This window comes from Synchiropus splendidus, chromosome 13 (genome assembly GCF_027744825.2).
Source record: "Synchiropus splendidus isolate RoL2022-P1 chromosome 13, RoL_Sspl_1.0, whole genome shotgun sequence".
NCBI lineage: Eukaryota > Metazoa > Chordata > Actinopteri > Syngnathiformes > Callionymidae > Synchiropus > Synchiropus splendidus.
The window spans coordinates 16,940,913-16,957,973 of NC_071346.1; the positions used below are offsets into that span (position 1 = coordinate 16,940,913).

Here is a 17,061-nt window from a genome sequence, read left to right on the forward strand (position 1 = left end):
ACCGCAGATATTCCATAGAATGGAACACAGATACGGATAGTTTTTTCGACGTTGACACAGTTGAAGGCACCATCTCCATCAACGACTACCTGGACCGAGAGGCAGCTTTGCAGCACAATATCACGGTGGTCGCGACCAAAGTCAGTAAGTATTCTATAGCCACGACGCGTTGAGCGCATTAATATGAATAAAACACCTGTGATTTCAATGACCGATTAAGTCTAATTCTGCTGGACGCAGAATGTGTGTTCAAAACATCTGTGACTTTGATCATTAATCAGAATGTTTTCAAATTTATTCAGGAGCCATGTTAAGTATTCTTGTGTATTTTTAAGATGATACCCAGAAATCACACATCTCAATATGGCTTATGTATGTTTAAAATGTGTATTTTTAGGTCAATCAATAGATTAGAAATTTCAATCTGAATTAATCACATAGAAGCCGAGTTACTTCATGATTATTCACACATTTTTGTATCTGTTCTGCAACTTAGAGGAAGGTTTTATCAACACGAGTGTGGCCAATAATGTTTTCTTCATCCAAACATTAGTTGACTCCAACAACCCGGCGAAACAGATACTCACAAAAACTATCTTCAGAATGACCTCAGAGGCTGCGATGGGGTTCAAAAACAAACTTACTTCTTACTTTCTTCTCAAATTTAGTGGGTTTGTGACATACAGTACAGACACTCAGTAGTCCAGAAATGCCGGTGCATTGCTTCGACTTCTCAGACTGAGAACATGGATGGAGGAAGTTTTGCTTCACCGTTATGCTGTTGTCTTTTTCGTCAGTAATGGGCTCACCGTATCCACTGTCATCTCTCCAGTGGGCCTCAAACCTTTTGATTAGTCTCAATGTTTTTTTAGTTGACACAGTGAAGAAAACAATGTCACAGGAATCTAAGGACAGGACAAAAACAGAAGCTGACAGAAAACAAAAGCGAATATCAAGCTGGGTTTCACCGCTGAGGTGCGTGCAATAACCAAACAAAATACTTTCTTTTGACCAGAAATAAAGAAAACCTCTTGCTGAAAATGTGACTGGTATCCCAGTCCCATTTAAGTTAATTTAAGTTATCTTAATCCATTTTAAAAAATAGGATGTCCAAGTCTAATTCTATTGTCACTGATAACCCTCGAATTTAAAACTGTAACCGACTTGTTTTCCTATTGATGTCTTAAAAGCTGAGCTCGACTGATGCCTCGAGTATCTGCTGGTCGTTGAATTCCTATGTTGTTTGTCTCCATCCATGGGTTGATTCTGGTACTACATATTGCGAATACTAGTACCAGCGTTGATATTGAATACAATCGGTCAAGTGCTGTATGAGTTTTTTTTAACCAGTGCTGTGTTCAAATTATATGTCACCACTGTGCATTTCAATAACACAAAGTGGGTTTGTTTTCCCTCAAAATATTGTCATGTAGTGGATGAGCACAACTGAGTGTCCCCTACTTTCACAGACAATCCCCTGCTCTTCGCCAAGGTTTCTGTGATAGTCAGCGTGCTGGATGTCAACGAGTTTCCTCCAGAACTCGCTGTGAATTCTGACACGTTCGTCTGTGAAAACTCTCGAGCCGGCCAGGTACCCATGTTCCAATCCCTCCAGTTCTGACCTGTGGACGTCATCTCAGGCGCTCATTTCACCATCACCTGTCTCTCTCAGGTCATCCAGACAGTCAGTGCTGTGGATAAGGACCTTCCTCCCATCGGTCAGAGGTTCTTCTTCAAGTCCCCCAGGGAGCTGCGTAACAGGAACTTCACAGTGCGAGACTTTGGAAGTAAGAGAGCTGTGTAGCGAAGATTATATTCCTGAGCTCTGTGGTGAGGCAAACTAAACAAGGTCTTAACCCTCTCATGGAGGCGTTAAAAGAGACTTAGCACTTCAGCATGTTATGGAGCAGGAAATGGGATTAAAGCCTGGAATTATGTTACTTTTCATATTTACATGCTTTCTGCAGTTGCGATAAACCTTGAGAAGGAAATCCAATTTGTCTGATATTGTGATATTTTTGCAGGATTGCAGTGAAAAGATTATTTCTTCACAAAGGAAGTGACTGGAAATGCCAGTTAATAGACATAATCTGACCCAGTGTTGAGCCCTAACCATAAACGTTTTTATGATCTTGTGTCATTTATATAATAATAAACAGCATAAACAGTAGATAACAACAGTATGAAATTGATGACTTTATTTCATGCCAATTTATGACATGAAAGTTATCAAGTCATCATATAGATCTAATTCTGAAACTGGATGGAAATTAGAGAAGCATATTTTTAACATATTGACATAAAACTGTGGTTTCAATTCCCGGGTTGGTCTGCATGTTCTCCCTGTGTGTGTATTTATTTATTTATTTATTTTTTGGGGTACTCAGGTTTCCTCCCAGAGTTTAAATACATGTTCAGTGGGTTAACTGCACACTTATTATTATTATTATTATTTTTTTTTTTTTTCAAAATCATGTTTTTGATGGTTTATCATAAGATCACAAATATGGATTGTAATGGACTTCAGTGATGGGTAGATGAGGTTTCGTGATACAGTGTCCTGATTTTCAGAGGCCACCAGATGGCATTGTCTGCGGTAAAATGTTTGAACATGGACAACTCAGTGAGACCTCACATCTAATCTAAGAGTGCCGTCTTGTTGCCTCTGAAAATGTAGACACTGTTTCATCGACCCATCACTAATGGACTGTATGCACACAGGTGTGCTGACATAGTTCCGGAAGTTATTAGCTGGCATAATTCTGTGTCAATTATAAACCGGTGTGGTGCCCAAAGTGGTTACCCCAAAGTGTCAGGGAGTGAGTTGGCTATGTAAGTTCTAGAATAGAACCATATATATATATATATATATATATATATATATATATATATATATATATATATATATATATATATAGTTCTAGTTCTATAGTCCACTCACTCACTTGTGCTGTAGTTCGTGAACAAAATAACACAATACCACAATACCATTTGATAAATTTGATAAATAGATCAATTAATAAATACTTACAGAACCAGTGACACTGATAGCTGGATAACATGTTAAATCACTCCTGGATATATAAGGGTTTGTTTAATAAAGAGCCCAAATACACTAAATTATGTTTGAAAATTACATCAATGTGATTATGTCAGGAATAATCCTTCAAACTATTGATTAAATTAGTCAACGGTGAAGTCAAGTTGAAGTTATTATTTTGATACAACATTACGCAGTGAAACACAATAAATCTTCAGTTGTGCACAAAGTTGAATTGTGATGCGTTATCTTCTGTTTGGCCACCAGAGGTCACTAGTGACACGCATAGATGGTAAATTACAATCTCATTGGTACGGGATGGAACCACCTATATAAACCGCCAGAGATGATCCGATGTACCATTTTGAATGTTATTTCAAAATTTTAATTAAAAAAAAAAAAAAAAAATCTTAATTTAAACAATAAAATAACCAAACTGCTGAATTCCCATATAAATCATACGCAGGTGTTTCTGTTGTTATCAGAACTGAAAATAATTTTTCACAAATTAAAATGAATTGTTTTAATTCATGTACTTTTATGTGCTATCACTTATCTTTGTTTAACAAATACACTAACTTGTCGAATGATTATTTCATTTTCATGAAACAGCGTTTTAATCCTTGTACCATTGTACCATTTTGCCTTTTCTGATTTCTAGACAACACCGCTGGCATAGTGACACGGCGCACTGGCTTTCAGCCGCAGGACCTCTACCTGCTGTCTGTGGTGGTGGAGGATAGCGGCTACCCAGCTCAGAGCAGCACAGGGACCCTCACCATCCGTGTGTGCGCCTGTGGGTCAGGCGGCTCATTGCTCACCTGCTCAGCTGAGGCTGTCTTCCTTCCCATCGGACTCAGCACCGGAGCTGTGATGGCTATTCTCCTCTGTGTTGCTCTGCTCATAGGTACGTGAGTTATGAGGAAGAACACTTGACCGTTTTATATTTGACAAAGATAGTAAAAGTGTTTCAACGTCTGTGTTTTTAAGCTATAGTTCGTCTTTCCAGTGTCAGATAGGCAAACAGAATACAGTGTAGACCTCTGTACTCACAGTTGATGCAAATATAATAATAACAACAATAATAATAATAACAAAAACGATACTACTACTACTACAGCCTTTCTTAAACTACTCAGTATTGCGTGGCATTTTATTGCCATCCATATGCAGTGCCGAAAGCAGTGGCTTCCTTTTCAGGGCCTTTTAGGTGGTGCTGATCGTTCAATAATGTAGCTCTCTCAAATACTGTTTCAATAAAAGCCTTTGCACTTTGTAAATGGCCACATATTGGACTTAACATATTGGCCATTGTGACTTATCACTTGTAACTATATGTGTCGGATGAGTTCTGGGCTAAAGGTACAATTCTTTGTAAATAACACCACATTAAACCTACCAGACATTATTTGTTAATTTTCACTTCATAACCAGTTTGTTCTCAGGAGAATAAATGAACAAATACTACTGACGGATTGATGGTTTATGATGAAACAGTATTGCGGGTTGATCAAACAGCGTGTACATTTTCAGGGTCCACTAAATGGCGCTTTCGGTTCAGAAATGATGTAAGGTTTAGTTGTTAAAGTCCAAACATTTTACAGCAGAACCCATCACCAATACATCGTGGTGATTCTGCAACAGTGAAGACTGGCTAGCTTCTGTATTTAAAGTGAACTCCTGGCGATGGTAAGTATGTCAGCATGGATTCAGAACAGAAAGGATTGGGCAATATTTGAAGCCAACTGCACTGTAAGTAAAACTGAAACAATTAAATAAAACCGTGAAAGGGTTTTTACACAGTCTGAAGTTCACAGAACAGATCTTATTGGTGACTCGCCGTGTTATTGCTCTCTCTGATTTATTTGTGGCCTCAAATGGAAGATATATCAGATAAGTCTATTACTGGAATACAACAGTAGGGGGAGCCTGCAATTCAGTTTGGTTGCTTAGCTGTCTAACTGACTGAGCAACAACGTTTGTGGACTTGTTTATCCTACTTTGTGGGGACAAATGATTGACACAACACTATCCTTGTGAGGACCATATGACTTTGTGGGGACATTTGGCTGGATCCCATAAGGTTAAGCCTCAATTTGAGGATGAAGACTTCAAACTAACTGGGTCACTATAATTGGGTGTAAGTTCTGGTTCTGGTTGATGTTAGATATTTGTTTTGGATGGTTAGGTTTCAGGTGAGATGCTAGGGAAACCATTATGGCAATAGGAAACCTCACAATGTTCCCACAAGGACATACACACAAGTGTGAGTGTGTGTCTGTGTGAGTAGTCACTTTGTACAGTAAAACAGGAAAATGGAGGTATAGGCCTGTGTGTGTCTGTGCTAGTGTGTCTTTGTAGCTTGATGTTCCTCAGGGCATCAAGCTTCCATTATAACCGCCCTTTGCAGCGAGGGAGGGTAACAGAACCAGGACATAAAGGAGCAAAGAGGAGGAGGCGGGACTAATAGCTTTTTAAACCAACAAATGTCTTCGGCAGCCTTTACAAATTCTTCTAATAACCATCACCAGCAGAGAGGAAACAGCCCAGAGCTTTACAGCGTGTTTATGAGTGTGTTACCCAGAGAGAGGAGCCACTTTCATCTTAAGTCTGACAGACATTTTCAAAACAGCACTGAGACAAACAATTAGCTTCGATTGAAAAACTCTCAACGACGAATGCGCTCGATGATTCTGACCTATTTATGAGTCGAGCTCAAACTGCAGATGGGGTCCCATATTACCATAGAGGATTTTCTTTATTTATTTAATATTGTCATTACAAATTTAGATAAAACGCAGCTTGCAATGTGGTTAATTCATATTGCTGTTATTATTATACACTCGGAATGTTACAGAGAAAATAATATTGAACCTAAAAAAACATCACTGATCAAAAAAACATGTTTGATCAAAAAACAATATGACTTGACCTTGTGGTTGTATTTTGACCGGCAAATAAAGATCGAATGAAAAGAAATTACAATTTACAAATCTCAATGGATAGTTTTTAAATGAATTTTTTTTTTTACAAAAAATGTCAGGCAGTAAAATAAACAACAAAATAGACATCTATAAATGAATCTGGGATCAATTTCAACACAAATTTCAGACCAATAATCCAGGCATTATCTTGAGAATTTCATGTCTCATAACTGTCTGTCACCCATTGTTGACACATTCTTTGAATTGAATATTAACCTCCCCTATCAAAAGCAGGACTTGTTAGCATATGGAATGGGGTATATATTTTCCGAAATATTTTGATTGATTAGCATATATATATATATATATATATATATATATATATATATATATATATATATATATATATATATATTTTTTTTTTTTTTTTTTTTTTTCCTGTCATTGTCATGTTTATTGTATTTGCACACCAAAAAATGCTTTCAGTCCAGAAGGAACCGAAATGGCAGCAAATGTTTTCTGGTATTTCCGAGCTGAATCAGCTGAACTGCCAAAGTGACTGGGGGGGAGAATATTTGCACTTAATTCATTGTTCGCTAAGACATTCATCCATCCATCCTCTGGCTTCACTGCGACTCAAATAAAGTACTTAATTCCTATCTGCATGTTACTGCAGTGTCAAATATCAGCAGCCATAGGATCCCTTCAAAAGCAGGGTTTAGCCTCGTTTTCCTTGTCCTTTTTTCGATTATATTCGTCATGTTCCTCTCTGAATCAACCTCCGACACTGCCTCCCCCTTCAGAGGAAGAAAATAATTCCCCTTACAAAGCGTTCCATAGCATTATCCTTCATCTTGCACCTGAAGTGAGCAGCGCTGCTGATCCTGCTGACTCGGAATTCCATGCTGCATGTTGATACTTTTTTGCTTTCGGAATGACTCTTACACGTCTGGGCGGGGGAATGTCAATAAAGACCTGCTCGGCACAATGCCAGCTGACTGGCTTTCTTGGACAGTGCTGGTAACACAAATGATGGTAGTTAATCCACAGCGAATGCAAACACAACAATTTATAAATACACACCTGTAATAATGCCGAATGTCGATCTTTCTTGCGTGAAGAGTGAAACCATTAAAACCATCAAACAATTAAATTGATTAAAATGAAAACTACTTTTAATACTCAAGACTCTTATCGAGACAGTACCTGTCGAGGACACATGCGTACAAAGCCTCAGTGTGTCATGTCTTTTGTTGCCCTCCAGGAGGCAGTAGTAGCATTTCAGTAATTGCTGTAGTTATCTGGCGCCAATTTGTTTTCAACTTTCGTGAGAAGGCAAAGGATCATCCGTTATTCATGCCCAAGGGCTGTTTTCCCCAGACGATGGGTTGAATAGTCTCCTAACATCTCCCCACTGACCTACTACTTTGAATCCAGCTCTTTCTCCAAGGCCTACTTTCCTCCATGCCCGGATGCAGACAGAGAATGTTTCTCTCTCTGGTCTCACCAGGAGCAGAACATGCTGATACATCACTAGAGCGCCCCTCTTCTTCGGCCCACATCGTGACCTTGTTTTATTTCTAAACTACAGACCCAGAGGGGCAGTTGTGTCCCTTCTGCACATGCTGATACGCACTGCAGATACAGTACCAGACTGGTGTTTTCCTGATCGTATGAGCAGATCCCTGCATTGTTTTCATTGTGGAAGTTAAACAACATTGTTGCACTAGCAGTGATAATCATCGCTCTTCAATGCTGTCTGAAAAAATTACAGCTGTGTTGGCAGAACCATTTAGTGACACCAGCATTTAACATGTCAGTCATAATCTATCATGCACAATAACAGCATGATTCACTGTTGTGACACGACAGTATTTTTTTTTTCTTCTAGCCAACAGCTTTAAAATGAACCTGTGATTCACGTATCTTTGAATATTCTATATTGGTGGAAACAATGAAGTAGCTATTATGTGTTGATGTTGAATCTGCCATTGTTATCTTTCTCTAGTAGGATACAAAGACACACACACACACACACAAGGGAGCCAAAAGTAGGGTGAGCACAGTCCTAAGTGAATCATGTGGATCTCTGGTGAGAGGAAGCGGCGTGTGGTCAAACAGTCCAGCCAAGACTGGCAGGCAGAGCAGGAAGTGATGGGCTGAAGAAGCTTCATGAGGCACTATCTTGTTGGCACTCACGATAATCTTTTGTTATATTTTTACTTGGATTGCCGTCAGCTCTTCTATGGAGCGAAAACAAAGAGACAAAAGTTACAATGACTGTACCTGCAGGTGTAGAGGCCGTTGCGTCAGGTGAGATGAAGTGCTATCATGTAGAAATAAACCTGCCTGAAAGCCCATATTTGGCACATTTTGGGTTTTAATTATTTTTTATGGACAAAATAAGCCTGCATTTGTTTTTATTAAGCGATTTTTGCTCACACTGGACTGTTTATGAGCTTGAAGAGCTCCACAACTGTGATGATTCCACAAAATTATATCAACATATTTTTCCCTCTGGTCTCCTGAGGGGCTCTGCAGATTAGGACTTTACACATGGTGTGATTTCTATTACCTGAAACACGGCTTTCTGTACGCAGAAGCGTTTGTTTTATGGTCATCATCAATCATTTTTTCATAAACACGACAGTTAATATAAATGTGAAAGTGTGTTGAATGTTTTGCCCAAATGTTTATTTCTTTGGCCAGATCCTGGAGCTTTAACAAATGTTTTGAATCACCGAGTTTGGGAGCGAAGTTCTCTTCAGCCTAAAGGCACAGCTTTCCATTTTCTGATGCATGACCAGGTCATGACAGGCAGAGCAGGATTGCTAACACAAGCTGCCAAATGGGCTTCTATTCGAGGTTCAAGTGGAAATACTGTTGGAGATGTCCAGACTCTGGAGTTATTTTTCAAGAACAGGATTGGAGTCATTTCATGTTTTGTGTTGATATTTCATAGGCATTTAAGAATGGCTAAAAAAAAACACAGACATGCAATGACATCACATTTAAATGTGCAACTGAGAATATCCATTTGTTGATTTTACTATGTAACTTTGTGAGTGTCTTCAGCCACTGTCTCCACAAGCTCAATACGCCACAAGCAATCCAAACACACACAGTAAACTGCGCACAAGGCAAAGCGATTCAAACCCAAAAGTAGGACAATATTTTCTTTATGTGGGGAAAGTAAACAACAAACATCCCCAGATAGTAGAGAAGTAGCTTGCAGTGCAGAAGCCGATTTTAACTTCTGCTCGTACAAAAGCCACTTCAGAGTGCTGGAATAATCTGGGTGGCTCCTTCTTCCCATCCCAAGCAAAAACGTGAAATAAATCATATAGCATTTTTCTTCCTGAATTAGATTTTATGAAGCCAAAAGTGGCAGCGTTTCTTCACTGAGAGCTATTCTATTGATGAGAACCAATAAAGCACTGCGGCACATAATTCAGCCGACAAATTACATTTATGATTCCCTCCTCTGTTGTTATGAAGCGACTGAATGGAGAGTTTTGATGTTCAGAGTGAAGCAAGCTCTCCTGCTCCATCACAGCTGCAGGGTTCAAACATATTGTTCTGCACCGTCTGCTGATTCCTCAAAACTGGGAAAAAACACTAAACAAAAAACATTTCTGTGTCCTCGAAGAAGATGATCTAATCCAACATTGATGTGCAATAAAAACAAAAATGAATGTATTGACTCGGTAAAATCCAATTATCCATCACAAATACGATCAAATGACTATATTGATAGTGTAATGTTTAATGAATTACAAACACATTGTTGGTACAGCAACACAAGGCACTCACACACAAGGTACAAGGTACTCAAACACAGGTTTGTCGCACCACTTTTTTGGGGTCCCCTCATTGACATAATGCAATCCCCAGCCCCTCCTCTTAAACATAACCATCAAAAACAAGTGGCTAACCTTAACCAGGACTCTGAAACCGAACTGAAACCCAATAATAATGACCCAGTTATTTTGAAGTCTTCACCCTCAAATTGAAGATTAATATAGTAGGGTCTAGCAAAACGGCCCCATAAAAACATAACATCTGTTTTTTTAACAACGTTTTCCCCAAAATTGGACCTCATTGGGATACATATGCTTAAACACTCATACACACACACATTTGTCTCACTGACATAATGTTTTCCCCAGCTTCTCACTCTTAGCTTTCATCCAAAACAAATTGCAAACCTAACTTAGTATAAGTAAGTATAGCTAAACATGCCCACATACACACTGACAGACAAGCAAACAAAAAAACACTCATCACTCTCAAGACACTGTAAAATTGATATATTATTTTTTATATATTTCCTGACAAAGTAGTCGCTGCGATTGCATTTACAAAAGAAGTCTCAATGAGTATGTAGTAGTGATGGATAGATGGGGTTTCATGACACAGTCCTTATTTTCAGGGGCCACCAGATGGCGCTATCTGCTGTAAAGTGTTTGGAGTTGAGCAACGAATTCAATGAAACCTCACATTCATGTCTAAAACAAGAGCGCCTTCTGGTGGCCTCTGAGAATTAGGACACTGTTTCATCAACCCTGCAACACTGTTTCATGATACATCATCAACCCATCACGAGTACGTAGTAATGTGTCTCAATCATTATAAATAAATATGTACTATGGTGAATAGCTGTACACTTCAGTTACATTTAGTATCTTACTCTTTGAAACATCTATTCAAGGACTTGCTCAAGGATCTGTTATTCTAGTAACATTTTGCTGTACTTCCTCCACCCTCATTGAATCAAGACAAGTCATACTCAGCCTTCATAGAAGCAAATGCTCGAACAAAAAGTGCTCCACATGGGGAAGGAGGGCAGAATTTTCGGCACATTTTTATTGCTTTTCAAAGCAGTAGGGAGCATACATCTCAGGAGGGTTTGTGCTGAATGGCGAATAAAAGTGTTGTGATCCCAGGCTTTTAATTGTAAGATATGACAGCACTTCTGAGCATTACTCCTAAACCTCGAAATTATAACAACAAGAGCTTGAAATAGTTCAGAAAAAGCACCATAATGAGCCAAGCGCTCCTTCAATCTGGAGGCTGGTCTTCAACATGACAGTTTTTTGTGATTCAAAGAGAATGAGAAAGTTCTCTGCCTGCAGTAGTGCATGTTGCGAGCCCGACAATTTTGACAGCTGAAATATTCCAAAAGCCTGGCTCGTCGCTCTCTGATGTATTTGCGACTGATCCTGCAACTTGCACGGCACAGATGAGCACCGCTGGTCACTGAAGTTTGGAGACTAATCCCCAGCTCAGTGTTTGCTCAGCACTGACACAGAAAGCAGCCTGATGTTCTGACTAATCCATTTGTGTCGTCTTTTCAGTGGCAGCTTCAAAACTCACCACAAACACCAACTCTTTCTGTTGTCCGACGAGGGAAACCATAAAGTTGACGCCGAAGCATGGCAGGACGTTTCCCAATGCGCAGAAACTTTGCTTATCTTAAGCCTGTTTCGACCCAATTTCCTCTCAATTGATCCAAGACAATTAGCGTTTCTATGAGGAATAAGGAAGTGGATTATTTGGAAAAGAAAGACAGAGAAGAAGCCGTTTGTTTAAGTCACAGGCTGGTACGTGTCAGTAAAACTAAACAGCCTCCCAACTACTTTGTCACTGAACTACTCTACTGAAAAACATGCCAAGGAAAAAGTGGAATTTATTTCTATTATAACTTTGCATACTGTGAATTCCAGACTATAAATTGCCACTTTTTCCGAAGCACTCAAGATATTATCATTATAATTATTATAACTATAATAATAATGATCAAGATATTAAGCCTTGTACATCAAACCAATGAAATTGCCTTGTCTTTTAGTTAGATGGAAACACGAAAGGTGCCTTTTGCTTCTGTACTGTAATTAGAGCAGTTTCTTTTCTTCCTGAGAACTTGACTTTTTTGTGAGTTTTCCATGAGGCAGCAGAGATTTTACGGACTCAGCGGCTTTATTAAGTTCATGTCTTAGTCGACTACTCTCTGCAAGTAACTGCTAGTGGTCTAGGCTGCCATGCCACAGTGTTCTGTCTGTCTCTGTTTGTTCACAGTTGCGTAATGGTGCCAATGTTCTTCACTGCAAAGCGGTGTGATGTAACATTCTCTATAGTCCAGCGCTTATTTATGTGCATAATCCAATTTCATCTTAAATTTACTGGTGCGGCTTATTTTCAGGTGTCATCAGAAGTTAGGTTCGATACGGAACATTGTCACTGACCATGTTGCGTTTAGCTACGCAGTATTGGTGCATTTCTGACCTATGTACAGTAATGACAACAGGGTGTGAGTAAGTGTGGCAATAGAACAAATATTTGATTTATTATGATCATGTTCACATACACCTAATTGTAGTACAAAGCAAGCAAACTAGAAAATCACTGAGAAGTGCAGACCTTTGGCAAGCAGCTAAATTCCTCAAATATTGTATCAGAGTCACACAGAAAATGAGCTTTCCAGAATTTGATTGAGCAACACGCACATTGAACAGGACTGTGACCATTTTTAAAAGAAATATTTGTGGATCTAGAGGTTGATTTTGAACCACCAAGATTTCATCTACTCCATGGGCCATAATAGTTAAATTGAAATCCATTTATCTGTTTTTTTGCAAAGCGACATACAGCAAAGTCAATGGTCATAAAACCTCCTCATGGAGGTTCCAAAAAGAATAATTTAATATATAATCTAGTCCAAATTCAATATCCTTATTTCACACTCTTTATTAATGTTGATTTATCATGAAATTATTATGAAAATGAAGCAGGGATGAACTTTGAATTACCTCTCAAGTCTGTATGTCAGTACAATTCCTCAGTGATTTGTCCTTTTGCTTGAGAGCTTGAATTAGATCCTACAAAATGAGAGAGAGAGAGAATGTTGCAATGCAGATATAGAAACTACACACTGGAGAGGTGAAGTAAATCCAAGTATTTTATTTGAGGAAAGCTTACTGTTATCAGTATTATAAGTGCACAGTACTTATTATATTCTATTCATGTTTTTATATCTTATTTAAACTAAATCTCTTTATATATATATATATATATATATATATATATATATATATATATATATATATATATATATATATATATATATATATATATATATATATATATATATATATATATATATATATATATATATAAAGAGATTTAGTTTAAATAAGATATAAAAACATGAATATAGCCACCATCGTGATTTATTGTCTGATGCAAAATAAACAATATTTTGTTTTTTAAACGTATGTATGGGTCTATCATTGGATTCAGTAATATGCCAAATTGATTCAAATTGAAATATATTGCTTCTCGTGGCAAATATTCTACATGGTACAGTGTGTATCAGCACATATCAATCGATATGCAACATACAATTCAACGGCTCGGACACTGTGATTTGAATTTGTCAATACATCTTCATAAAAATCAGAGGACACACTTTGGTGCCTTCTGTCACCAGAACTGACGCCTATAACAGCAGGAATCTACTTTTGTTTTTCAGTACTCTCCGTCTTGTACATCAGTCAGAGGCGCCACAAGGAGAAAGAGACTCTGATGACATCGAAAGAAGACATCCGCGATAACGTGATTCACTACGATGACGAGGGTGGTGGCGAGGAGGACACTGAAGCCTACGACATGGGAACACTCTGCAACACTCACTCCCATCTCACCAGCACTATGAGCAGCAAGAAGGAGCTAAATGGCTACGGGGAAGGGGTGCTGCTTCACCTCACCAGCCGCTGCGAAGATGTACGGTCACCAGACATTCACCGTGAGACGGCCAGTATTATTGGAACAGTGAACTGCAATCCTTTGCTGTCACCTGGGCGTAGAATGTCTGAAGGGGACGCCAAAGTCATCAGGGACTTCATCGAGCAGCGGTTGGAAGAAAACCAACCGACCTATGTGGCGCCCTACGATTCTTTAGCCACTTATGCCTACGAGGGGGACGGCTCAGTCGCCGGTTCCCTCAGTTCAATTGAGGAATCATGGGTTATTGACGAGTCGGGTGACTTCAGCTCCCTTGGAGACTGGGGGCACCCTTTTAACACTCTGAGCAGCATTCTGGACCAGAAGACTCCTGTTGTGGAGGACGAAAGCTGAAAAAAAGTTTGAGGCTTCAAAGTATTGTGGGTTTTTTTTTTTTATCATGTCTAACATTACAGGGTTTGAAAAAAAAATAGGACTTGGATTGGTGCAATGACTGCGGTACAACTTGTTTACATGCATTTCACTGTTTCATGAATAAAATATAATGAACCACTGTGTCTCCTTGTTTAAAAACTAAGCTGTGCACCACCACCAACCAGTGCCTGACTACAAGACAGAATATGCTATTCAACAATAACTCAGTTGTTATAGATGAATGAATGAATGAATTATGACAAGTCCTATGTGCACCAAAAATTCCCTTATCATCCAGCAACGGTCTCCCAGAAATTCACTCAGATTCATGTGATTCCATGACTCTTTTTCATTTCCCACTTACGCAGCTCATCTGTTCTCCTGTTCTCAGGGTTTGATAAAGCTCAAACTCATTTATCTCTGGCACATTAGTCAGCTCTTCTCTCTGCTAGGCAGCGCTATGGTGGACACACTCATCACCACGTATGAGACAAAGGTGAGAATAACATGAGTAAGACTTGGATTTAATGAAAGTCATCAACTTTCCTTGTTAATGTCGACCTTAAATCTGTTTTTTTTTTCTTTACATTTCTGTGTGTCACGTTTTAACAATACCATTCACTTATAAATAACTTCTTATTAAAAATAAGTTTTTATTTTTGTAGTGTAATGACATGAGATCAGTGGAGTTTCTTTATCGAAGTAGCCAGTATTCACAGACGCAACACTGGTTTACAACATTAGAGGGAACAATGTGATGTACATAGGTGGAGCAGTTAAGAGAAAAATCATTTCAACATAAGGAGACACTGTATTCCTGGGAAAAGCACCAGCCCACATATAGAAACAGAGGCCTTTGGAATGCAGTGAGGACACCAGCATGTAAGCACAAAATTACATGGAAGCAGTTCATCTTTGCAGCTCAAACCTATGGAGGAGAGGGTAAACCTGGGGAGAACCATAAATACGATCAATTTTTTTCTTTATCATTTTCATTATTATATAAAAACAAATGATTATTATATTACTTACTAGTTCATTGAATTATATTTGCTGACTCCTATGAAATCTCTCATTGGGTCTAAACCAAGAGTGCCATCTAATGGCCTCTGAAAATTAAGACACAGTTTCATGATCCCTGCAGTGCTGTTTCATGATACCTCATCGACCCATCACTACTAACCACTAGGCCACTGTGTGGCAAAGCAGACACGTTTCTGCCATTGGAGGCAGAGTCAAGACCAACGTTACCTCACATTGTGCTTTGTTCTTGTAGCCTCTCATTCGCCAAGATTTCAGACAAGGGAAACTTGTTTACTGCAGTGCATTATAATTGTATTTTATTTGTGTCTTAATCTGATATTCTGTGGTGATACTTCATGCTCATTGGCCTTCATGGTAGGGGCTCGTGCCTTGGGAATTCCAAGTTCAAGTTCAATTCTTCTGGTCTTAGTTCTAGTCTGATTTAAAAAGTCATGTCTCAAATACTACTAAAAAAAATTAGAAGAGCACAAACCATGACGTTTTGTAAACCAGCCCTGACGTTGCCAGTATATATATATATTTTTTTTAGGGTTGGTTGAACAGCTAGACAAGCAATAGAAAGCAGTGATTGTGTGTATGGTGAAAAGTACTTTTTATGACTGATTTTAGTACATCTCAATTCTGTTCCAATTGTGTCAAAGCCTTTTGTCAATCAAGATCCTTACTACACAACATGAAAACAACAGTTTATTTCAGTCAACCTTGATCTGCCACTCACAACTCTTCAATTGTTCAAATTTCACGTCACTATTATCTGTGTTTAAAAGTCAAGTGTGTTATCTAGGTGAACGTGTCACTTCAAAATAGGACCTATTATTTTTTTTATACATATATAAAGGCTCCAAGAAAAAGCAAAAACAACAAGCTGTCATTCTGGTTTCTTGTTCCTCATGTTCCTTACTGCAGCGAAGCACCTCTGGAGGAGGACTCCTGCAGCTTTTACATCAATGTCTCCATGCTCCTGCTGCAGGTCGTCACTGCTGCGAGTGAATGAGGTTAGTGAGCTGAGGAAAACAAGACCACTCTCTCACACCTTCAACCACCTCGCGAACGTGAAATATTATGTGCGCTTGGCATAGGTGATAATGGGGAGAGACAATGCACCTCCGATGACAACGGTGATAAAGAGTGACAATAACTGCTTTAATTTTTTTTTCACATTTCATCACGTCTGAGGCATTTTAAACTTCTTCTTCATGACAGACAAACACATGACTGAAAATGATAGGTGTGCTGCAGATTTCTACTCAGTATGGTGTGCGAGTGTTACGTAGTCTTACGGAGTCTTTTAAAATTTCAGGCTCCAGGACGGCTTGGCCTCCCTGCTGGGAAACCAACTCAACCTGGGGACAAATAAAACAGTTTAAAGAGTCGAGAGAGCATTTTGTTTGTTCCTCGGAAATTACGGAATCAATATCCGTCCATGTGCATCAAATCCATCTTCTCCTGGGCTGCAGCTGTGATGGGAAATAGATTGTGTCGATTGCGACGGCGTAACGGATCGCCCTAGACGGTGCGAGTGACCTTTGCTTCATCAAGCCCCGATCGGAGAGCCCTGACAATGGATTACAGTGGACCAGGCAGGCCAGGGTCAATTCCAGCCCGCGTTGCTTTTGATTTAGAAGCTGAATTAGAGCTCCGTATGATCGTTTCCATCAGCTCAGGGAGGTGTGTGATGCACTGAATGTGCTGTGGTTTGGGATTTATGGGTGAAATGAAATACTCAGTTGGAGGAAGAAATTTTGTAGTTCCACCTATGAAAGTGATTTTTAAATAATAGAGGAAGGAAACATACATTAAAGCTCCACAGCAGTTGCTTTGGCTACAATCTCTATGATCCACTTCACTTTATGACAGAAGAACAGGCTCAGGATATTGACCTGAGATTATCAGACA

At 39.0% G+C, this 17,061-nt stretch overlaps 1 protein-coding gene across 4 annotated transcripts in view; it reads left to right on the forward strand.

Annotated features, from left to right (window-relative positions):
- The window catches only part of LOC128770144 (cadherin-12-like), a 49,016-nt gene extending 34,765 nt beyond the window's left edge, over positions 1-14,251 (forward strand). For all 4 annotated transcript variants that reach the window (XM_053884446.1, XM_053884445.1, XM_053884447.1 and 1 more), the window contains 5 exons: positions 8-144; positions 1,470-1,591; positions 1,673-1,787; positions 3,702-3,947; positions 13,496-14,251. In XM_053884446.1, coding sequence (XP_053740421.1) covers positions 8-144; positions 1,470-1,591; positions 1,673-1,787; positions 3,702-3,947; positions 13,496-14,100 — 1,225 coding nt within the window. In that variant the 3' untranslated portion in view covers positions 14,101-14,251. The remainder of the gene's footprint in view (positions 1-7; positions 145-1,469; positions 1,592-1,672; positions 1,788-3,701; positions 3,948-13,495) is intronic.
- Positions 14,252-17,061: the final 2,810 nt, after the last annotated feature.